This window comes from Loxodonta africana, chromosome 10, assembly GCF_030014295.1.
Source record: "Loxodonta africana isolate mLoxAfr1 chromosome 10, mLoxAfr1.hap2, whole genome shotgun sequence".
NCBI lineage: Eukaryota > Metazoa > Chordata > Mammalia > Proboscidea > Elephantidae > Loxodonta > Loxodonta africana.
Window position 1 is genome coordinate 106660120 of NC_087351.1, and position 24192 is coordinate 106684311.

Sequence of the window (24192 nt, forward strand, 5' to 3'; positions counted from 1 at the left end):
GAGAATGGTGGTGTTAGGGAAATGACCTACCTCCACCCCTCCATGGAGATTTTTACTGCCTTAGTAATGTTGAATGAGTTACCTTTATTTTTATTTGATGATGTTAAGTAAACATGCTTCCTATTTCCTTTAGGATCTTTTGTATGTGATAGCTTATGGGCCTTCACAAGTGAAACCTCCAGCTGTGCAAATGCTTTTCCACTACTGGCCCAATTTAAAACCTCCTGGAGCAATAAGCGAGTACAGGGGGTTGCAATACACAGGTAAGAAGAGAAGCGCTCTGGAATGCCCTCTGTTTATTTCTGCTATGCCACATTTGCTTCATCTGTTTATTTATTTGGAGCCCTGGTGGTGCATGTTTTAGTCTTGCTAAACTGTATTGACCATGCCTTTAGAAATAGTCATAAATCTTTTCCGAAATGAAGTGGTATATAAATAAATAAATTAAAAAAGCATTCATGACATCATAGCAAATTGTTTAAGTCCCAGTTCCATTTGCTATATAACTGATCTGTGGTCTTCACTCGTGTAACATTAATTACTACACAGGTGTGAGCAGGGAGGGTAATACTGCAGATTTGCTCATCATTTAGCCAAAAACCCAACTGGCTCATTCTGCTCTAATAAGACTTGGGGCATTTTTCAATAATACTGGCTTGTGTACTAAGTAAAAATTAAATGACCATGGTAGCCTAGTTTGTCAGGAAGATTCAGCAATTGATGAGTATTGGTGTAGTTAATAACTGAGAAATTAAAATTAGACGTTAAATTTAAAGACATATATTTGCCAACAAACAGACAAAAACAACCCCAATACCAAAACCCAAAAAACCCCCAAACCAACCAACCAACCAACCAACCAACCAACCCACCAACCAACCCACCAACCAACCCACCAACCAACCCACCAACCAACCCACCAACCATCCAACCCACCAACCAACCCACCAACCAACCCACCAACCAACCCACCAACCAACCACCCAACCACCTACCCAACTAACCAGCAAACCCAGGTCTTAGGTTGTTGTTTGTGTTTAGATATATAAAATCAAAGATGCAGCCTATGGCTAATGGAGCTTCTGATGCTCATTCTCCACTGCCCCCCACCCCCATGTTTGTGTGCATGTTTTTCTGAATTTGGAGAGGTAAATCTGTTTGCAAAATTAGTTTTATTCAAGTACTGTGAGTTTATATATACTGGTGTTCTGAGGATCTATTTGTTGTTGGTATCACTCTTTTTCACAAAGGTGATTTAGGTGGTTCTAAGGGGATTTAACTGAATTCAGATGTCTTTTATATTCTTGATGAAAGATAAAATGTAAAAAATGTTAGAGATATTAAAATCTAGGTTTCCTTTGGGGAGGGTGGGGGAGGACTTTGAGGGCCCTTGGTGTATTTAGTCTAAACTTAGAATAAATTATATTGATCTTAATGGTAACAATCATATTGATAAAACAATGAGGGTAGACAGTGAGTAAATATTTTATTGGAAATTAGCATTATTGGTGTTTTACATCCTTGATAGTAAAAGTGAATGTTTAAGTGTTGCTAGGTGGATAATTTGTATTTAAAAGGACCAAAAAAGTTGAAGGGTTTAATAGAATAAAAGCTGAAATGACTGATATACCTGACACCAACTTCTCATAAGATCTCTAGAACAAGCATTTATGTGATGTATCAGTTTTTGTTTTTTTTTTTTTTATCAGTGGGTAACCCGTATCAAATGGAATTTATTCACTTGGTAAATATTTGATGAGTAACTACTATGTGCCAGGCACCAGACTTTTTTTGATGATACAGGGTTGAGGAAAACTGACACAAAACCAGAACTCCCAGAGCTTAATACAATCCAGGTCTGGAAATTAATTATTTTATTCAACAAATATTTACAGAGTATCTACTCTTGACCAGGAATTATTCTAGATACTGATGGTAGAACATGGAACAAAACATGAAGTCACTAATATCTTGGAGCTTACATTCTAGTTGGAAGGAGGGGAAGACCAGGTAATTACCTTACAGTGTGCTAAGTGCTATAGCAGAACAAATACACAAAACAAGGACCCATAATCTCACCCTGGTGGTGGGGAGGTGGGGGGAGCTAAGTTGTCAAGAAAAGATCTCCTGAGTTAGTGATATGAAAGATGACCCCTGAAGGATGAGTAGGCATTTGGCTTCAGTGGGGGAGTAATCATGAGTGGATAAAACATGTGTTTGAGGCAGAAGGAACTGCGTACGTTCAGACTCGTAGGGAAAAGAGAGACAGTTTTCAGGAATTGGAAAAAGTCAAAGGCAGCCAAGCAGTAGGTGCAGTAAGCAGAAAGCCTAATCAGCCTGTGAAGGAGTTTGGGTTTTATCCTAATGACAAAGGAAAGCCACAGGTTTTAAATGGAGAAGGCACGTAATGTAATTTGCCTGTTCAGAGCATTCTGTTTTTTTAAATTGTACTTTAACTGAAGGTTTATAGAACAAACTAGTTTCTCATTAAACACTACACATGTTGTTCTATGATATTGGTTAACCACCCCACTACATGTCAGCACTCTCCCTTCTCAACCTTGGATTCCCTATTACCAGCTTTCCTGTTCCCTTCTGCCTTCTAGCCTTGCCCCTGTGCTGGTATGCCCCTTTAGTCTCATTTTGTTTTACAGGCCTGTCCAATCCTTGGCTGAGGTATGAACCTCAGGAGTGACTTCGTTACTAAGCTGAAAGGGTGTCCGGGGGCCGTACTCTCAGGGCTTCTCCAGTCAGGGCATTCTAGAAGCCTGGAAGACTGACAGTTGCTTCCACTTACACTTGTGAACATAGCCTTTAGGAAAGACCAGCTGAATCTGTGTTCACTAAAATAGCTTAGCATAAGCCTACTAAGATTAGAGTAACTCCTTCACTTTCTCTTGGGCTATCTGAACAAGATGTCTCTGCTCTAAGACCATTCACTGTAACCACACATCCGTACTTCCATTCTTTCAACAGTGTGTTATTATGCATTTTGTGTCTACCATATGCCAGGCACTACCCTAAGCACCAGAGAAGTCATTCTTTTGGAACTATCATTTTAGTATACCATGATATTCTGTATAGAAAACAAAAGATTATGAAAAGAATTAGTCATTGTGGTCCTTATATTTACTGTTTACTGAGCTCAGGCTGCTCGCCAGGCATTGTTCTAGCTGCTTATTATCTCATTTAATTTTATAGCCTTCTCCTTATGGATCACAATTTATGGACCAAGAACCATATTAGGTTTTACAGATATTCTCTCAATTAATCCTTACAAATGTAGGCTTTTTATATCAATTCTACAAAATGAGGAGTGGGATACAGTTTAAGTAATATGCGTATGTTCACACAGATAGTAAGGGACAGAGCTAGGATGGGAATCTAGATCATCTTAATTGAAAACCTGTGTTTTTCTGCTATAACAATGTGACGTCACTTCTGTCAATTCAGTTCTTTAATTAGACTTTAGCTGGAGCATTAGAATTTTTCTGCAATGCCTGCTGCAATGGAAGACACATAAAGGATATGATCAGTATTTAGATGACACTACAATCTCAAATACTCTTAATAATAAAAATGATACTGAGACAGAATTTTATGGGATTTAGAAGCTCCAAGATGAAATGCTTTCTTAGGGATCAGCAACTTTTGTATGTTTTCCCAGTGATTTATTTTCTTTTTAAAAAGTATTTTTTTTATAATAGGAAAATTTGCTTATAGAAAGATTCTAGAAATGTACAAGAAAAAAAAAAAAAAAAAAACCTACCACCACCCAGAAATGAATCATGGTTAACATTTGGTATATTTCCTTTCATTTTTTTTTTTTTTTGATACACATTTTTAAGTAAAAATGAGATTATACTGTCTATAATTATACAAGGTTTTCTCCCAACCTTTTATTATGAAATTTTTCAAATACAGAAAAGTTGGAAGAATAATACTGTAAATACACATGTATCCTCCACATCGATTCAATATTTGTTAACAATTTGTCATATTTTATCTATCTATATGTATGTAAATTACATAGTGCTTCTTAGGCATAGTAACAGGAATATTCACAGGTCTTATGAGGAAGATAAGCTAATGAGGTTTTAGTGATCTATAATGTTTGTTTCTCTTGGATTTGTTAGTATTTATCTCCACTACTCATTTGTCAGTTTGTCATACTGTGGTGGCTTGCATGTCGATGTGATGCTGGAAACTATGCCACCAGTATTTTGAATATCAGTAGGATCACCCATGGTGGACAGGTTTCAGTGAAGCTTCCAGACTAAACTAGAAGGACCTGGTGATCTACTCCTAAAAATAATTGGCCAATGAAAACCTTACGAATAGCGGCAGAACATTGTCCCATATAGTGCCAAAAGATGAGCCTCTCAGGTTGGAAGACACTGAGAATACAACTGGGAAAAGCTGCCTCCTCAAAGTAGAGTTGACTTTAATGACGTGGATGGAGCCAAGCTTTTGGGACCTTCATTTGTTGATGTGGCACAACTCAAAATAAGAAGAAACAGCTGCAAACATCTATCAGTAATTGGAAAGTGGAATATATGAAGTATGAATCTAGGAAATTTGGAAGTTGTCAAAAATGAAATGGAACCATAAACATCAGTATCCTAGGCATTAGTGAGCTGAAATGGTCTGGTATTTGCTGTTTTGAATCAGACAATCATATGGTCTACTATGTTGGGAATGACAAACTGAAGAGGAATGGCATTGCATTCATTGTCAAAAAGAACCCTTCAGGATCTATCCTGAAGTACAATGCTGTCAGTGGTAGGATAATATCTGTGTGCTACAAGCAGGACCAGTTAATATGACTATTATTCAAATTTACACACCAACCACTAATGGCAAAGATGAAGAAACTGAAAATTTTTACCAACTTCCGCAATCTGAAATTGATCATACATGCATTCGAGATGCATTGATAATTACTGGTGATTGGAATGTGGAAGCTGGAAACAAAGAAGAAGGATCAATAGTTGGAAAATATGGCCTTGGTGATAGAAATGATGCCGGAGATTGCATGATAGAATTTTGCGAGGCCTATTCATTGGAAATACCTTTTTTCAACAATAAAAATGGTGACCATACCCATGGACCTTGGCAGATGGAACACAAAGGAATCAAATTGGCTACAACTGTGGAAAGAGATGATGGAGAAGCTCGATATTATCAGTTAGAACGAGGCTGGGGGGCCGACTGTGGAAAAGACCATCAATTGCTCATATGAAAGGTCAAGTTGAAGCTGAAGAAAATTGCGACAAGTCTATGAAAGCCAAATATAACCTCGAGCATATCCCACCTGAACTTGGAGACCATCCCAAGAATGGATTTGATGCACTGAACACTAATGACTGAAGGCCAGATGAGTTGTGGGATGACTTCAAGTACGTCATACATGAAGAAAGCAAAAGATCATTAAAAAGACAGGAACCACAGAAAAGACTACAATGGATGTCAGAAGAGATTTTGAAACTTGCTGTTGAACGTAAAGGTAAAGTGAATGGAAGAAATGATGCAGTGAAGGAGCTGATCAGAAGATTTCAAAGGGTGGCTTGAGAAGACAAAGTAAAGTGTTATAATGACATGTGCAAAGACTTGGAGATAGAAAACCAAAACGGAAAAACATGCTCAGCATTCATCAAGCCGAAAGAACTGAAGAAAAAATTCAAGCCTCGAGTTGGAATATTGAAGAATTCTACGGGCAAAATATTGAACGATATCGGAAGCATCAAAGGAAGTTGAAAGGAATACACAGAGTCACCGTACCAAAATGACATTCAACCATTTCAGGAGGTAGCATATGATCAAGAGCCAATGGTATTGAAGGAAGAAGTCCAATCTGCACTGAAAGCATTGATGAAAAACAAGGCTCCAGGCATTGGTGGAATACTAATCGAGATGTTTCAACGAACGAATGCAGTGCTGGAAGCACTAACTTGTCTATGCCAAGAAATTTGGAAGACAGCTACTGGCCGACCTACTAGAAGAGATCGTATTTGTGCCCATTCCAAAGAAAGATGATCCAACAGAATGCAGAAATTATCGAACAGTATTATTAATGTCACATGCAAGCAGAATTTTGCTGAAGATCATTCAAAAATAGTTGTAGCAGTTCATAGGGAACTGCCATAAATTCAGGCTGGATTCAGAAGAGAATGTGGAACTAGGGGTATCATAGCTGATGTTAGATGGATCTTGGCTGAAAGCAGAGAATACCAGAAAGATGTTTACCTGTGTTTTATTGACTATGCAAAGGCATTCAACTGTGTGGTTCATAACAAATTATGGATAGCATTTCGAAGAACGAGAATTCCAGAACACTTAATTGTGCTCATGCGGAACCTCTACATAGACCAAGTGGCAATTGTTCCAACAGAGCAAGGGGATACTCCGTGTTTTAAAATCAAGAAAGGTGTGCATCAAGATTGTAACCTTTCACCATACTTATTCAGCCTGTTTGCTGAGCAAATAATCCAAGAAACTGAACTGTATGAAGACGAGTGCAGCATCAGGATTGGAGGAAGACTCATTAACAACCTGCGACAGGCAGATGACACAACCTTGCTTGCTGAAAGTGAAGAGAACTTGAAGCACTTACTGATGAAGATCAATGACCTCAGCCTTCACTATGGATTATACCTCAACATAAAGAAAACAAAAATCCTCACAAATGGACCAATAAGCAACATCATGATAAACAGAAAATACAGAAGTCGTCAAGGATTTCATTTTACTTGCATCCACAATCAATGCCCGTGGAAGCAGCAGTCAAGAAATCAATTGCATTGGGCACATCTGCTGAAAAAACCAAAACCGAACCCATTGCTGTGGAGTTGATTCCAACTCAAATACCTCTTTAAAGTGTTAAAAAGCAAAGATGTCCCTTTGAGGCCTAAGGTGTGACTGACCGGAGCAGTGATATTTTCAGTCGCATCGTATGCATGTGAAAGGTGGACAATGAATAAGGAAGACCGAAGAAAAATTGATGCCTTTGAATTGTGGTGTTGGCGAAGAACATTGAATATACCATGGACTGCCAGAAGAATGAATGAATCTGTCTTGGAAGAAGTACAACCAGAATGCTCCTTAGAAGCAAGGATGGCGAGACTGCGTCTTACATGCTTTGGGATTAGTCCCTGGAGAAGGACATCATGCCTGGTAAAGTACAGGGTCAGCAGAAAAGAGGAAGACCCTCAAGGAGATGGATCGACACAGTGGGCTCAACCACAGCAATGATCGTGAGGATAGTGCAGGACTAGGCAGTGTTTTGTTCTATTGTATATGGGGCTGCTATAAGTTGCAACCGACTCCAGGGCACCTAACAACAACACCAACAGTATATATCAACAACAACAACTCCAATTATTTTGGCCATTAATATGACTCTTAAAGATGCAAAAACATTTAAGTTACTTGGTAATGAAATTGCAATTATGTTGTTCTATGCAGCTATGCTTTTGTAGGGGAGAAAGAAATTCTTTAGCAATTTTCTTGTTACAGTGTCCTAACTAGTAAATAATTTATCTTTTGTCAGCAAAGAACAGAATGAGTTATTTTTTTAGTTTCCATTTGAACTATGGGACGAAAGTTGTGGCATGGGATATGGATTTCCAATACAGAGTCTGTTGCAACAGCAGATAGAGAGTAACTGAAGGTAGGATTGCAAGGTCAGGTTTGATGTAGATTGCTAGTTATCTAACCCCCCATTTGTACAATTAGATTTTGAGTTCAGTTTCAGGATATCTACCAGCTCTTTTATGTCATAACTACCCCATTTTTGAGTTCTTAATTTTTAAAATCTTTTTATGATCTTGACTTTATCTCTAATTAAAAAATGTTTTAAAACTTTTTTATTGATGTATTATACACATGCAGTAAAACGAACAAATTATAAGTGTACACGGAACACCTTCCACCTTGTGCTCTGTCAGATTACCTCCTCCTTCCATTCCAAAAAGGAGCCCTCGTGGCACAGTTGTAGCGCTTGGCTGCTAACTAAAAGGTCGGTGGTTCTAACCCACCAGTGGCTCAGAAAAAAACCTGGCAATCTGTTCCCATAAAGATTGCAGTCTTGGAAACCCTATGGGGCAGTTCTGTTCTGCCCTGTAGGGTCAATATGAGTTGGAATTGACTCAATGGCAGTGAGTTTGGTTTTCGGTTTCCCACTCCAAAGGTAACAGCTAACATGATTTCCTGTTTTTGAATTTTATATAAATGGAATTGTGTGTGTGTGTGTGTGTGTGTACTTTATCCATGGTGTCCAGGAGACCTGTATTTCATTCATTTTCATTGCTTTATATATCCCACGGAATGAATGTACCACAATTTATGTATCCATTCTACCATTAATCGATACTTGGTTTGTTCCCAGTTTTTGACTATTACAAATAATGCTGCTATGGGCATCCTTCTGCGTGTTCTTAGGTGCCCACGTATACAGAGTTCTGTTAGGTGTATGCCTAGGGTGGAATTGCTGCATCAGGTGGTGTACCTGTATCTAACTCTAATAGATAATGTCATATTTCAAAAATGCTTGTATTAATTTGTACTCCCACTGGCAGTGTTTGAGAGTTCTTTTATCTTCCACATTTGGCCAAGAATTTACTTTGTTAGTGTTTTAAAATTCTAGCCATTTTGGAGGGTGTGTAGAAGTAACTCATCGTGATTTAAATTTTTATTTCACTGATTGCTAATGAAGTTGAATACTTTTTCATGTTTATTGGCCATTTGGATAGCTTCTTTATATAATCTTTGTCAGTTTATATGTTGCAAACACCTTTTCTTACTCTGTGACTTGCTTTTTTACTCTCTTAATAGCTTTTGATGAGCTGAAGTTCATATTTTTAATATAATGAAATGAACAATCTTTTATATTTCCTGCTTTTTATGTACTGTTCATGAAAATCTTTCCTTACCACATTAAGATGTACTCGGAATTAATTTTTCTGTATAGTGTGAGGTAAGGGCCATTTTTTTTTCTCTTATGAATATTCAATTGTCCCAACACCTTACTGAAAATATTTTACCTCTTTACTGCTCTGTGGTACCATTTTGTCAAAATGAAGTGTATATTTAATAGTTTCTGTCTCTGGATTTTTTATTTTGTTCAAGTGGCATATTTGTTTTTTTTTACCAATGTCATGTTGTCTTAATTACTGTAGCTTCATAATAAAATCTGATATCCAAAAGTGCAAGTTCCACCATCGTGTAGTTGTTGCTCTCTTCCACCTCTTCTTCTTTTTCTCCTTTTCCTCCTCCTTCTTCAAGAGTATCTTGCCTATTCCTAGCTCTTTGCCAAGCTAGAGAGTTTGTCAAGTTAAACATATACTCAAACTGCTGGGGTTTTGATTGTAGGGTTTTTGATTAAGATTACCTTGAATCTATAGATCAATTTGGGGAACTGACATCTTTATAATATTGAATCTTCCAATTCATGAATATGGTATAGCTCTCTATTTATCTAGACGTTCTTCAGTTTGCTTTAGAAACCCTAGTGGCGTAGTGGTTAAGTGCTACAGCTGCTAACCCAGAGGTCAGCAGTTCAAATCCGCCGGGCGCTCCTTGGAAACTCTATGGGGCAGTTCTACTCTGTCCTATAGGGTCACTATGAGTCGGAATCGACTCTACGGCAGTGGGTTTGGTTTTGGTTTTGGTTTAGTTTACTTGGTTTTGTAGTTTTCTGTGTGGGTATCTTTGATAAGTCTCATGTGGTTTATCTCTAGATATTTAAATTTTTACTGATGTTATTGTCAATGATACATCTTTAAAAAAAAATTGCACTTTCTCTTTCTTGCTAGTATGTAGACGTACTGTTACTTTTGGTATATTGATCTTGTTTCGAGAAACCTTGCTAAATCACTTTTTAATTTTAATAATTTATTTGTAGTTTTAGTTTAAATAACTATCTTATTGGTGAATAATTATGGTTTAATTTCTCCTTTCCAATCTTTAAGGCCTTTATTTCTTTTTCTTGCCTTATTACAGTGGCCAAAACCTCCTATACTATGCTGATTTCTAATTCTTTTGTGGCTTCTTCTTTGACCTGTGGGTTATTTAGACAGATGATGATTAATTTCTAAACATCTGGGGATTTTCCTAATTATGTTTTTGTGTTGATTTATAGCTTAATTCCTCTGTGGTCAGACAACACACTTTGCATTATTTCATTCCTTTGACATTTTTTTTTTTTTATACTTTCTTTAGGGCCAAGCATATGGCAATCTAGTAAATGTTCCTTGTGCACTTAAAAAGAAATTCTGCTTGGCAGTTGTGGGTGCAGTCTTCTATATCTGTCAATTAAATCAAATATGCCACTTGTATAGTTCAAGTCTTCTGTATTCTTAATGAATTTATGTCAATTTTTCTATCTGTTACTGAGAGAGGAATGTTAAAATCTTCCACTAAGATTATGGATTTGTCTATTTCTCCTTGTAGTTCTGTCAATATTTACTGTATGTATTTTGAAGCTGTATTATTAGGTGCATACAAATTTAGAATTGTGTTATCTTCATGGTGAATTGAAACTTTTACCATTATGAAATGCATTTGTTTGTCTCTAGTAATTCTGTCTTAAAATTTACTTTGTCTTATTAATACAGCTATACTAGCTTTCATGACAGTTTGCATGGTATGACTTTTTCCATCCTTTATTTTCAAGTTTTTTTTTTTTTTTTTGGTGTTCTTATATATCATGTGTGTCTTTTTTTTTTTTTAATTAACTTTTATTAAGCTTCAAGTGAACGTTTACAAATCCAATCAGTCTGTCACATATAAGTTTACATACATCTTACTCCGTACTCCCACTTGCTCTCCCCCTCTTGAGTCAGCCCTTTCAGTCTCTCCTTTCGTGAGAATTTTGCCGGCTTCCCTCTCTCTCTATCCTCCCATTCATGTGTGTCTTGTAAGCAGCATATCGCTGTTATTAGGTGCTGTTGAGTCAGTTCTGACTCATACCAGCCTAATGTACCACAGAACGAAACACTGCCCAGTCCTATGCCATGCTCACAATCATTGTTATGCTGGAGCCCATTGTTGCAGCCACTCTGTCAATCCATCCTGTTGAGAGTCTTCCTCTTTTCCACTGACCCTGTACTTTACCAAGCGTGATGTATTTCTCCAGGGACTGATCCCTCCTGACAACATGTCCAAAGTGTGTAACACATAGTCTTGCCATCCTTGCTTCTAAGGAGCATTCTGGTTGTACTTCTTCCAAGACAGATTTGTTCATTCTTTTCGCAGCCCATGGTATAGGCAATTGACGCCACAATTCAAAGGTGTCAGTTCTTCTTCATCTTCCTTATTCATTGTTCACCTTTCCCATGCATGTGATGTGATTGAAAATGCCATGGCTTGGGTCAGGTGCACCTTAGTCTTCAAGGTGACATCTTTGCTTTTCAGCACTTTAAAGAGGCCCTTTGCAGCAGATTTGCCCAATGGGATGCATCCTTTGATTTTTTGACTGCTGCTTCCTTGGGTGTTGATTGTGGATCCAAGTAAAATGAAATCCTTGACAACTTCAATTTTTTGTCCATTTATCATGACACTGCTTATTGGTCCAGTTGTGAGGATTTTTGTTTTCTTTATGTTGAGGTGTATTCCATACTGAAGGCTGTGGTCTTTGATCTTCATTAGTAAGTGCTTTAAGTCCTCTTCAGTTTCAGCAAGCAAGGTTGTGTCATCTGCATATCACAGGTTGTTAATGAATCTTTCTCCAATCCTGATGCTGCATTCTTCTTCATATAGTCCAGCTTCTCAGATTATTTGTTCAGTATATAGATTGAATAGGTATGGTGAAAGGATACAACCCTGACACACAACTTTCCTTATTACACTGGCCAATACCTCCTATACTGCTCTAAGAAGGCAGCATATTGTTCTAATTTTAACTCAATTTTCACAATATTTGTCTTTTAATTGAAGCATTTAGTCTATATGTATGTAATGTAATTATTGGTATGTTTGGTTTTAAGTCCACCATTTTTATGTGCTTTTTATTTCTCCAGCCTTCCTACCCCCTTTTCCTTCTTTTGTATTGATTAAGAATATTTGAATATTTCATCGCCCCATCCTTATTTTAGTGAGTTATTCAGTCTTCTATTATTCTTTTAGTGGTTACCCTGGAGATTATAACATGCATTCTTGAGTTATCAATGTGCAGTCTACATTAGTACTTTTCTTTTTCTGTAAAATGACAGGGCCCTTAGAAGATTTTAACTTCTTGCATCCCCTCCTGACTTCTATGATATGCTTTTATGTTATATATGTACTTTAATAATTCCACAAAACATAATTACTATTTTTCTATGCAATCAGTATTCATTAGATTTTCTTTCTTTTTTCTTACTCTTCTTCCTTTTTGCACTCTAAGCTTCCATCTGGGATTTTTAATTTTCTTTTTTCCTGAATAGCACTCTCTAATATTATCTTTAATGCCATTCTTCTGGGGAAAAACTTCCTCTGTGTTTGTCTGAAAATGTCTTCATTTCATCTTTATTTTTTAGAGGACATTTATAGAATTCTAGATTGTGGTCATTTTCTTTCCATACTCTGAAGATATATCATTATCTTTTCATTTTCATTGTTTCTATTGAGAAGATAGCTGTCAGTTATTGCTGCTCTTTTGAGATAACCTGCCTTTTTATCTCATTATTTAAAAAATTTCTCTTTATTTTTGTTTTTCTAGCAGCTTTACTGTGATATAATTAGTTATGGCATTATTTATATTTGTCTTTTGGGAGGTTGTAGTACTTCTAGAATCCATGACTTGATGCCTTTTGTCAACTTTGGAAAATTGTGGGACATTGTCTCTTTTGTTAGTGCTATAAAGTTTGTTATAACTTTATTAAGATATATTTTATATGTGGTAAAATACACAAATATCCAGTGTACAGCTGAGTACATTTTGACAAATGAGTTTTCTTCATGTAATCATCATCCAAATGAAATAGTAGAATGTTACCGTCACCCAGAATGTAATGACGTGTCCCTTTCCAGTCAGCGTCTCTTTCTTCCCCTGAGTCAGTCACTGCTATCGCCATAGATTAATTAGTCTTTTTTTTTTTATTATTCAAGTTCATATAAATGGAATCGAACATATGTGCTTTTTCTTTTGTCTGACTTCAGTGATTCAACCTAATATTACTGAAGTTAATGCATGTTGTTGAAAATATTGGAAGTCTTTTTTTTATTGCTGAATAAATATTCCGTTGAATCAGCACACCACAATTTGTTTATCCTATTGATGTATATTTGGATCGTTTCCAACTTTTGTCCAATATACGTAAAGCTGCTATGAACATCTTGTGTAAGTAGGCTTTTTGTGGACAACGTATGCATTGATTTCTCTTGGGTATATACCTAAGAGTGAAATTGTTGAGTCATAGAGTTTATAAAAAAAGGTAAAGATGTCTCTAAAAAGGTTATGCTGTTTTACACTTCATTCAACAATGTATGAGAGTTTCAGTTACTCTGCATCTTTGCCAACACTTGAAATTGTCAGTGTTTTTAATTTTAGGCATTTTGGTGGTATGTATCTCATTGCGGTTTTAGTTGGCGTTTTCATGATGACTGATGTTAAGCACCTTTTAGTATGCATACTGGTCATTCGTGTATCTTATTTTATGAAGTACCTGATATAGTCTTTGCCCATTCGTTAATTGAGTTGTTTTCTTATTATTGGTATTGTAGTTATTTCATTATATTCTGCCTTATCTTTACTGTTTCCTTCCTCCTATCTTCTTAAGTTTAATTTGCTCTCCTTTTTCCTAGATTGTTGTAGCGAAAGCTTAGATTGTTGATTTTCAACATTTAAAATTTTTCTAATATATCCATTTAAAGTTATCAATTTCCCTCTAACCTTACTTTAGCTATATATCACATATTTTGATATGTTTTTACTATCATTCATTTCAAAATATTAAAAAATACTTTTATATCTTTTTTGGGCTATGAATTATTTAAGAGAGTATTTTTTTAATTTCCAAATATTGGGGGTTTTTTAGTTATCTTTTTGTTTTGACTTGTAATGCAATTCCATTGTGATAAAGGAACATTATTTTTCTCTTTTGAACGCTTTAAATATGGCATTCCATTGTCTTCAGCCTTCCTTGTTTCTGATAAGAAATTAGACATCATTCTTTAAAAAAAAAAAAAATTTTTTTTTCTTATTATATCATCTCTGAATGTAATGTGATTTTTTTCCTCCTTTTTAAAAGGATTTTCTTTTAATTTTTGTTTTTTCTTGGTGTTATTATGATATGTGTAAGTGGGGTGGTCTTTGTACTTATTCTCTTTGGAGTTTGCTGAGCTTCTTGAATCTGTGGTTGCACGTTATTCATAAATTTTGAAACATTTTGGATGTTATCTCTTCAGATACTTGTTATGCTCTTTTCTTTTTCTCCTCTCCTTCTGGAACTTGTTAAAACATTTGATATGTTGCAGAGGTCTCAGAAGCTCTATTCCTTCTTTTAAAATTGTTTTTCTGTGCTTTGGTTTGGATTTTATTGACCTGTCTTTAAATCCACTGATCTTTTCTTCTACTGTACCCAATATTTTTTCCAAAGTCTATCTAATGAATTCTTAATTTCATATATTGATATTTTTGGTTCTAGAATTTATTTTGGTTCTTTTATTAAAAAAAATATTTTATTGTGTTTTTGGTGAAAGTTTGCACAGGAAATCAGGTTCTCATTTAACAGTTTCTATAAAAAAATTTTTTTTTTATACATATACATATTGTCATGGATTGAATTATGTCCCCCGAAAAATGTGTATCAATTAGGCTGGGTCCTGATTCCTGGTATTGTGTGATTTTCCTATGTGTTGTAAATCCTGCCTCTATGATGTTAATGAGGGAGGATGGGTGACAGTTGTGTTAGTGAGGCAGTACTCAAGTTACAATATTGGATTGTGTCTTGAGGCAATCTCTTGAGTATAAAAGGTAGAAGCATGGAGAGAGACAGGGGCACCTCACACCACCAAGAAAGCAGCGCTGGGAGGAGAATGCATCCTTTGGACCTGGAATCCTCGTGCCTGAGAAGCTCCTTGACCGGGGGAAGACTGATGACAAGGAATCTTCCTCCAGAGCCAACAGAGAAAGCCTTCCCCTGGAGCCAACACCCTGAATTTGGATTTGTAACCTACTAGACTGGGAGAGAATAAATTTATCTTTGTTAAAGCCATCCACTTGTGGTAGTTCTGTTACAGCACCACTAGATGACTAAGACACATATTGATCAGTGACATTGGTTAAATTCTTCACAGTATATCAGCGTTCTTGTTATTTCCATTTTGTTTGTTCTGTTTCTGTTAATCTAGCTTCCCTGTCCTCCCTTGCCTTCTCATCTTTGGTCTATGGTAAATATTAACCATTTGGTTTCATCTGGATGGTTATTTTGACGCATACAGTACTCACAGGTGGTATTATTTATTTTATGGACGAATTTGTCATTTGCCTGAAAGGTGACCTCTGAGAGTGATTTGAGTTCCAAGTTTAAAGAGTATCTCAGGGTGAGATACCCAATGCGTCTGTCAGTTTGTTGTACTGTGGGGGATTGTTGTTGCTATGATGCTGGAAGCTATGCCACCAGTATTTAAATACCAGCAGGGTCACCCATGGCAGACGAGTTTCAGCTGAACTTCCAGACTAAGACAGACTAGGAAGAAGGGCCTGGCGGTCTATTTCTGAAAAGAATTAGCAAGTGAAAACCTTTTGAATGGTAGCAGAACATTGTCTGATATAATGCTGGAAGATGAGCCCCTCAGATTGGAAGGCACTCAAAATATGACTGCGGAAGAGCTGCCTCCTCAAAGTAGAGTCAACTTTAATGACGTGGATGGAGTCAAGCTTTCGGGACCTTCATTTGCTGATGTGGCATGACTCAAAATGAGAAGAAACAGCTGCAAACATCCATTAATTGGAACCTGGAATGTATGGATATGAATCTAGGAAAATTAGAAATTGTCAAAAATGAAACGGAACACATAAACATTGATATCCTAGGCATTAGTGAGCTGAAATAGACTAGTATTGGCCATTTTGAACCAGACAATTATGTGGTCTACTATGCAGGGAATGACAAATTGAAGAGGAATGGCATCGCATTCATTGTCAAAAAGAACATTTCAAGATTTATGCTGAACTACAGTGCTGTCAATGAGTGATAGGATAATATTCATACACCTACAAGGAAGACCAGTTATTACGACTTTTATTCCTAAATTTATGCACCAACCACTAAGGCCAAAGATGAAGAAATAGAAGATTTTTTATCAGCTGTCGCAGTCTGAAATTGATTGAACATGCAATGAGGATGCATTGATAATTACTGGTGATTGGAATGCAAAAGTTGGAAGCAAAGAAGAAGGATTGGTAGTTGGAAAATATGGCCTTGGTAACAGAGACAATGCCAGAGACTGCATGATTGAATTTTGCAACAGCAATGCAAATACCTTTTTTCACCAGCAAAAATGGGAAGTATACACTTGGACCTGGCCAGAAATGGAATACACGGGACTTAAATTGGCTACATCTGTGGAAAGAGATGATAGAAAAGCTCAATATCATCAGTTGGAACAAGGCCAGGGGCTATCTATGGATTGGGCCATCAATTACTCATATGCAAGTTCAAGTTGAAACTGAAGAAAATTAGAACAAATCCATGAGAACCAAGTATGACCTTGAGTATATCCCACCTGAATTTAGAGTCCATCTCAAGAATAGATTTGATGTGTTGAACACTAATGACCAAAAGACCAGAAGAGTTGTGGAATGACATCAAGGACATCATACATGAAGAAAGAAAGAGGTCATTAAAAAGGCAGGAGAGAAAGAAAAGACCTAACTGGGTGTCAGAAGAGACTGTGAAACTTGCTCTTGAACATCGAGTAACTAAAGTGAAAGGAAAAGATGCTGAAGTAAAAGAGCTGAACAGAAGGTTTCAAAGGGCTGCTGAAGAGGACAAAGCAAAGTATTATGATAACATATGCAAAGACCCGGAGATAGAAAACCAAAAGGGAATAACATGCTCAGCATTTCTCAAGCTGAAAGAACTGAAGAAAAAATTCAAGCCTCACGTGGTAGCATATGATCAAGAACTGACGGTACTCAAGGAAGAGGTCCAAGCTGCACTGAAGGCATTGGTGAAAAATAAGGCTCCAGGAATTGATGGAATACCAATTGAGATGTTTCTACAAATGAATGCGGCACTGGAATTGCTCACTCGTCAATGCCAAGAAATTTGGAAGACAGCTACCTGGTCAGCTGACGGGAAGAGATCCATATTTGTACCCATTCTAAAGAAAGGTGATCCAACAGAATGGAAATTATCAAGCAATATCATTAATATCACATGCAAGTAAAATTCAAAAGTTGTAGCAGTGCATCAACAGGGAACTAGAAATTCAAGCCAGATTCAGAAGAGGACGTGGAAAGAGGAATATTATTGCTGATGTCAGATGACTCATAACGACCCTGTAGGACAGAGTAGAACTGCCACATAGAGTTTCCAAGGAGTGCCTGGTGGATTCGAACTGCCGACCTTTTGGTTAGCAGCTGTAGCACTTAACAACTATGCCACCAGGGTTTCCATATATATATCTCCAGTTCTCTGATGATAACTCTCTAAATTCTGTTTTATTTTATGGAACATATTAGGCATAATTAATTTAAAGTCTGCTTCTGATAACTTAATTATCTGAATCTTCTGATTTTATTGTCGTTTCTTTTGTTTTCTTGTATGGTTATTTGTTATTGCGTGCAAGGCATTGTATATGAAAAACTATAGAGATAATTTGTAGGCTTCAGATGATGTTATACTCCTTCAGAGAGTTACTTTTGCTTCTGGGAGGAGGCTATGAGCATTAGCAATCTAAATAACTTTAATTCAGCTTTAAAAATATGACGTTTTCTTCCTTGATGTGACTCAGAGCTGGTCTTCAGTGCCTGTGAGTTTTGGTCTATTTCTTGTCCATCTTTCTTCCGAGGGTATAACCCTTTGGGATCCCAACCCACAGCCTATGGAGATTTTCTGGCCTATCACTCTTTGATGGTCCCTGGCTTCCAATTTTTATTCCTCTTGTCCAAAATGGTTATTGAAATTCCTGCTCCTCTTGTGGAATAGGAGAAAGGGAAATAGGCAAAGAAGGAAGAGAGGCCTCAAATGCTAGGTTAACCTCTTTAAGTTTCCTTCTTCTTTTGGATCATAACTCTCCAATAAGGCTCTTTGGTTGTTTTTTCTTAACTTGTCCGGTTTTTCTCAACAGGAAAATTGGCTTGAATTACTTGTCTGTCATTTCTGGAAATGGAACCCAGATTTTTTTTTTTTTCCAACAGTGGAATGTAAGTCATATTTTTTGAGCTCTGGCATATTTAAGAATGTCTTTTTATTGCTTCAGACATGAAAGAATACTCTGCTTCACTGTGAAAAAATAAGTAAATATTGCTTCATTGTTTTCTGGCATTTAAAGTTATTTTTTTCTTTTAGAGTTATAGAAGAGAAATCCTAGACCTGCACGATTTTGTCTTTCATAGGAATCCTCCCCCTTTTTCCTTAATGCTTGGAGACTCTACTTATTATTTTTTTTAAAAAAAGAACTTTTCTTAAATATTCTGGATCTGAGTATCTCTTCATTGATTTTGCCTGTAATGTGAAGAGCCCTTTCAATCTTTAAATTAGGTCCCTTTTCAGTTTTTTCAGGAAATTTCACGTGAATCAAGTTTTAAATTGTTGCTTTTCTTATAATTGTTTTGGTTTATTCTTCTGGAATATGTATGATTCTTAGGTCAGATTTATATTTTCTGTGCACTGTAGCTATTATAACCACTATGTTATATTTATCTTTGTCTTTATATTCTTAGCTCTTCAGGTTGGTTTTTCTCATGACGTACTTAATCCCTCTCCCCCCTCCAAATCAGCTCTGCTATTTATTGCTTTGAGCCGTGCTTTCTAATTTTATTATTTATTTGCTTACATTTATTATTTATCTTTTTCAAATTAGTTTTTATCCCATTCTGTTAACTTTGCATCTCACCTTAAATTTCTATAACTTTCTACTCCTGTCTTTATAGAGGCCATGTGTTCATGCAGATGGCATGTGTTCTTGCATGTGCCACTCAATTTTCTGAAATATTTTGATACATAGAGTGGATCATTTCCAGACATATGCTTTGCCTCAGTCTTCAGTATAAATGTTTCCTTTCCTTTGTCTAAGGTATATTTTTGGTTAGTATTTCATTTTTTTCTTTTTAAAATCGATTTTATTGAGGCGTAATTTTCAAGCAATAAAATGAATCCATTTTAAGTAACGTTTTTGATAACCAACACCGTTTTCAAGACATAGAACATTTCTATCACCCCACAAAGTTTCCTTGTGTCTCTTTGTAATCAATCCACACATTCCCAGCCAACCACTGACCTGCTTTTAGTCATTATGGATTTGTTTTGCCTGTTCTAGAATTTCATATGGATGGATTCATATGTTGTTGTTGCTGTTAGGTGCCATTGAGTCGGTTCAGACTCATGGTGACCTCATGTACAACAGAGCAAAACGCTGCCAGGTCTTGCGCCATTCTCCCAATTTTTGCTGTGTTTGAGACTAGTGTTTTGGCCACTGTATCGATCCATCTAGTCACAGGTCTTCCTCTTTTTCGCCAACTGTCTACCTTCCAAGCATGATTTCCTTCCCCAGGGACTGGTTCCTCCTGATAAGATGTCCAAACTACGTGAGACAAAGTCTCGCCATCCTCACTTCTAATGAGCGTTCTGGCTGTACTTCCGAAACAGACTTGTTTGTTCTTCTGGCAGTTCATGGTATATTCAATATTCTTCACCAGCATCGTAATTCAAAGGCGTCAATTCTTCTTTGGTTTTTCTTATGCATTGTCCAGCTTTCACGTGCGTAAGCGGCAATTGAAAATACCATGACTTGGGTCAGGCACACCTTAGTCCTCAAAGTGACATCTTGGGTTTTTAACACTTTGAAGAGGTCTTTTGCAGCAGATTTGCCCAATGCAATATGTCCTTTGATTTCTTGACTGCTGCTTCCATGGGCATTGACTGTAGATCCAAGTAAAAAAAGTCCTTTACAACTTAAATCTTTTCTCTGTTTATCATGATGTTGCTTATTGGTCCAGTTGCAAGGATTTTTGTTTTCTATATGTTGAAGTTAAACCCATACTGAAGGCTGTGGTCTTTCATCTTCATCAGCAAGTGCTTCAAGTCTTCCTCACTTTCAGCTGTCTAGGTTGTATCATCTGCATATTGCAGGTTGTTAATGAGTCTTCCTCCAGTCCTGATGCTGCATTCTTCTTCATATAGTCCAGCTTCTCAGATTATTTGCTTAGCGTACAGATTGAATAAGTATGGTGAAAGGATACAACCCTGATGCACACCTTTCCTTACTTTAAACCACGTAATATCCCCTCGTTTTGTCTGAAGTGCCTCTTGTTGGTCTTGCAAAATTCTATTATGTGATCTCCAGCGTTGTTTCTACCACAAAGGCTGTATTTTTCTGTTTTCAACTTTTGCATTTTAATCACCAATATCATTTTTGTTTCTCCATCTTTCACTCAGCATACTGTTTTAGGGATTTATCCATGTTGTTGTATAGACCATTCCTTTTATTGTTGAGTTGTAGCCCATTGTGTGGATATATCACAATTTGTTTATTAATTCACCTCTTGGTGGACATTTTTGGCTATTAATAATAAAGTTACGAATATGTAGAAGAGTTTTGGTGAAGATATGCATTTATTTCTCTTGATAAATACTTAGGAGTGAAGATGCTGGATCATATGGTAAGCGGATGTTTAAACTTATGAGAAATGTCCAGAGAGTTTTTCAAAAGAGGTTGTACCATTTAACACTCCCTCCAGCAATGTTTTAGAGTTCTAGTTGTTCTACAGTTTTGTCGACACTTGCAATTGTTAGTCTTTTTGACCTTAGACATTCAGACCACTGTTTAGTAGTATCACATTGTTGTTTAATTTGCATTTCTCTGATGACTGTTGGTAGTGAGCATCTTTTCAGGTGCTTATTGGTAATTTTTATATCTTTTTTTTTGAAGTCTTTTGCTCATTTTTTTTTTTCTTTTTGTTGAACTTTATATGAAGGTTTACAGAACTGGTTTCTTATTGTCATGGATTGAATTATGTCCCCCCTCAAATCTGTGTATCAACTTGGTTAGGCCATGTGTGGTTGTCCTCCATTTTGTGATTGTAATTTTATGTTGAGAGGATTAGGGTGGGATTGTAACATCACCCTTACTCAGGTCACCTCCCTGATCCAAGGTAAAGGGAGTTTCCCTGGGGTGGGGCCTGCACCACCTTTTATATCTCAAGAGATAAAAGGAAAGGGAAGCAAGCAGAGAGTTGGAGACCTCATAACTTCAAGAAAGCAGCATGGGGAGCAGAGTGAGTCCTTTGGACCTGGGGTCCCTGCACCTGAGGAGCTTCTCGACCATGGGAAGATTGAAGACAAAGACCTTCCTCCAGAGCCGACAGAGAGAGAAAGCCTTGCCCTGGAGCTGACGTCCTAAATTTGGACTTGTAACCTACTAGACTGTGAGAAAATAAATTTCTCTTTGTTAAAGCTATCCAGTTGTGGTATTTCTGTTATAGCAGCACTAGATGACTAAGACGCTCGTCAAACAGTTAGTGTACACGTTGTTTTATGACATAGGTTAACAACCCCATGACATGTCAACACTCTCTCTTCTCAACCCTGGGTTCCCTGTTACCAGCTTTCCTGTTCCTTCCTACCTTCCAGTCCCTGCCCCAGAGCTGGTGTGCCCCTTTAGTCTTGTTTTGTTCAGTGAGCCTGTTCAAACTTTGGCTGAAGGGTGAACCTCAGGAGTGGCCTCATTATTGAGCTGAAAGGGTGTCATACTCTCAGGGTTTCTCCAATCTCTGTCAGGCCAGCAAGTCTGGTCTTTATTTTTGAGTTAAAATTTTGTTCTACATTTTTCTCTACCTCTGTCCGGGATCCTCTATTGTGATCCCTATCAGAGCAGTCAGTGGTGGTAGCTGGGCACCATCTAAGTTGTACTGGACTTAGTCTGGTGGAGGCTGTGGTAGATGTGGTCCATTAGTCCTTTGGACTAATCTTTTCCTTGTGTCTTTAGTTTTCTTCATTCTTCCTTGCTCCTGAAGGGGTGAGACCAGTGGAGTATCCTAGATGGCCGCTCATAGGGCTTTTAAGACCCCAGACACTACTCACCAAAGTAGAATGTAGACCATTTTCTTTATAAACTCTGTTTTGCCAATTGATTCTGAACATTTTTAAATTGGGTTGCTTCTCTTATTGTATTACAGTTCAAAATACAAGACTTTTGTCATATATATATATATATAAATTTTTTTTATATATATAGTGAATATGTCTTAGGGGCTTTCTTTTTTAGGCATTTCAAAAAGCAGAAGTTTTAAATTTAAAATTAAAAGGTTAAAGTTTAAGTTTACTTAAGGTCTTCTTTAATTTTTCTCAGCAATGTTTGTTAGTTTTCAGTGTACAGGTCTTGTAGATATTTTTCTAAAGTTATTCCTAGTCTAGTTCAGTCTAGTCTAGTTTCCTTTTGTAATGTTTTCACTTGGTTTTGTTTGTAGAGTAATGCCGGCCGCTTTCAATAAGTTTCCTTGTCTTCTATTTTCTGGAAGAGTTTATGTGGGATTTGCATTGTTTATTTCTTAAATGGTTGATAGAATTCACCCACGTCTTCACCTGGGCTTAGAGGTTTCTTTCTAGAAGGATTTTACATTATAAATTCAATTTGATTTAAATTTTATAATGTTATTGAGTCAGATTTTGTTATCTTTGTCTTTCAAGGCATGTGTGCATTTCATCCTAGCTGTCAAATTTATTGGCATGTGTTTAGGATATGTAGCGATGCCTTCCTTTCATTTCTGATATCGGCAATTTGTGACTTCTCTATTTGTTTCTTCCTCAGGCTGGCTAGAGGCTTATCAATTTTACTGAACTTCCTAAAAAAGTCAGTATTTGGTTTTGTTGATTTTTTCTATTGGTTTTCTGCTTTTAGTTTTTTTTTTTTAATTTCTGTTTTGTCTTTGGTATTTCCTTCTTTCCACTAACATTGAGTTTCATTTGCTCACTTTCAATCTTAAGGTAGAAGCATAGATGATTTATTTTGGTCCTCTTCTATTTTTTTTACATAAGCATTTACAGCTCTAAGCATTGCTTTGTTTGCATCTCACAAATTTGATATGTCGGGTTTTCACTGTATTTCAGTACAGAATAATTTCAGATAATCCTTGTGATTTCTTCTTTGATCCGTGGATTATTTAGAAGTGTCTTTTTAAATTTACAAACATATGATGAATTCCAGATGTCATTTTGTCACTGATTCCTAGTTTTATTCCATTGTGGTCAGGGAGCATATTCTATGATTTAGTTCCATCAAAATTTCTGAGACTCGTTTCATAGTCCAGAATACTGTTTATCTTGGTACGTGTTGCATATTCCTTTGAAAAGAATGTGTATTCCACAGTGCTTGAATGGACATTTCTATCAATATCAATTAAGTCAAGTTGTTTGAGAATGTTGTTCAAGTCTTCTATTTTTATTGACTTTATATGTCTGCTTGTTTTATCAATTACCGACAAAAGATTTTTGAAATTTTCAACTCCAGTTATGAAATCACATATTTCTCCTTTCTGTTTTTGCCAGCTTATGCTTCATGTAACTTGAAGGTCTGTAATTAGATTCATGCATATTTATGATTATTGTGCCTTTTTGATGAATTGACCCTTTCATCATCTTGAAATATCCTCCTTTGTTTTTGGTAACATTCTTTTCCCTGGAGTCTTCCTTTTCTGATATTTATATAGACATTTCAGCTTTCTTATGAAAGCTGACACAATGGTTAAGTGCTTGACTGCTAACCAAAAGGTCAGTGGTTTGAATCCACCAACTGCTCCTCGGGGGAAAGACTTGGTGTTCTGCTCCCATAAAGATTACAGCCATGGAAACCTTACAGGGTAGTTCTCCTTTGTCCTGTAGGATCTCTATGAGTCAGAATCAACTTGACAGCACACATGATTATGCATCGTATAGTTTTTGCTGTTTACTTTTTATTTATTTATGTCTTATATTTCAAGTATGTTTCTCATAGGAAGCATATAACTGGGTCATGCTTTTTTAAAAAACTTAAATCCTATTTGACAAT

At 36.6% G+C, this 24192-nt stretch overlaps 1 protein-coding gene across 3 annotated transcripts in view; it reads left to right on the plus strand.

The window, feature by feature from the left end:
• The window catches only part of UNC79 (unc-79 homolog, NALCN channel complex subunit), a 202209-nt gene that overhangs the window by 16939 nt on the left and 161078 nt on the right, over window positions 1-24192 (plus strand). For all 3 annotated transcript variants that reach the window (XM_064292905.1, XM_064292906.1, XM_064292907.1), the window contains exon 4: window positions 134-263. In XM_064292905.1, coding sequence (XP_064148975.1) covers window positions 134-263 — 130 coding nt within the window. The remainder of the gene's footprint in view (window positions 1-133; window positions 264-24192) is intronic.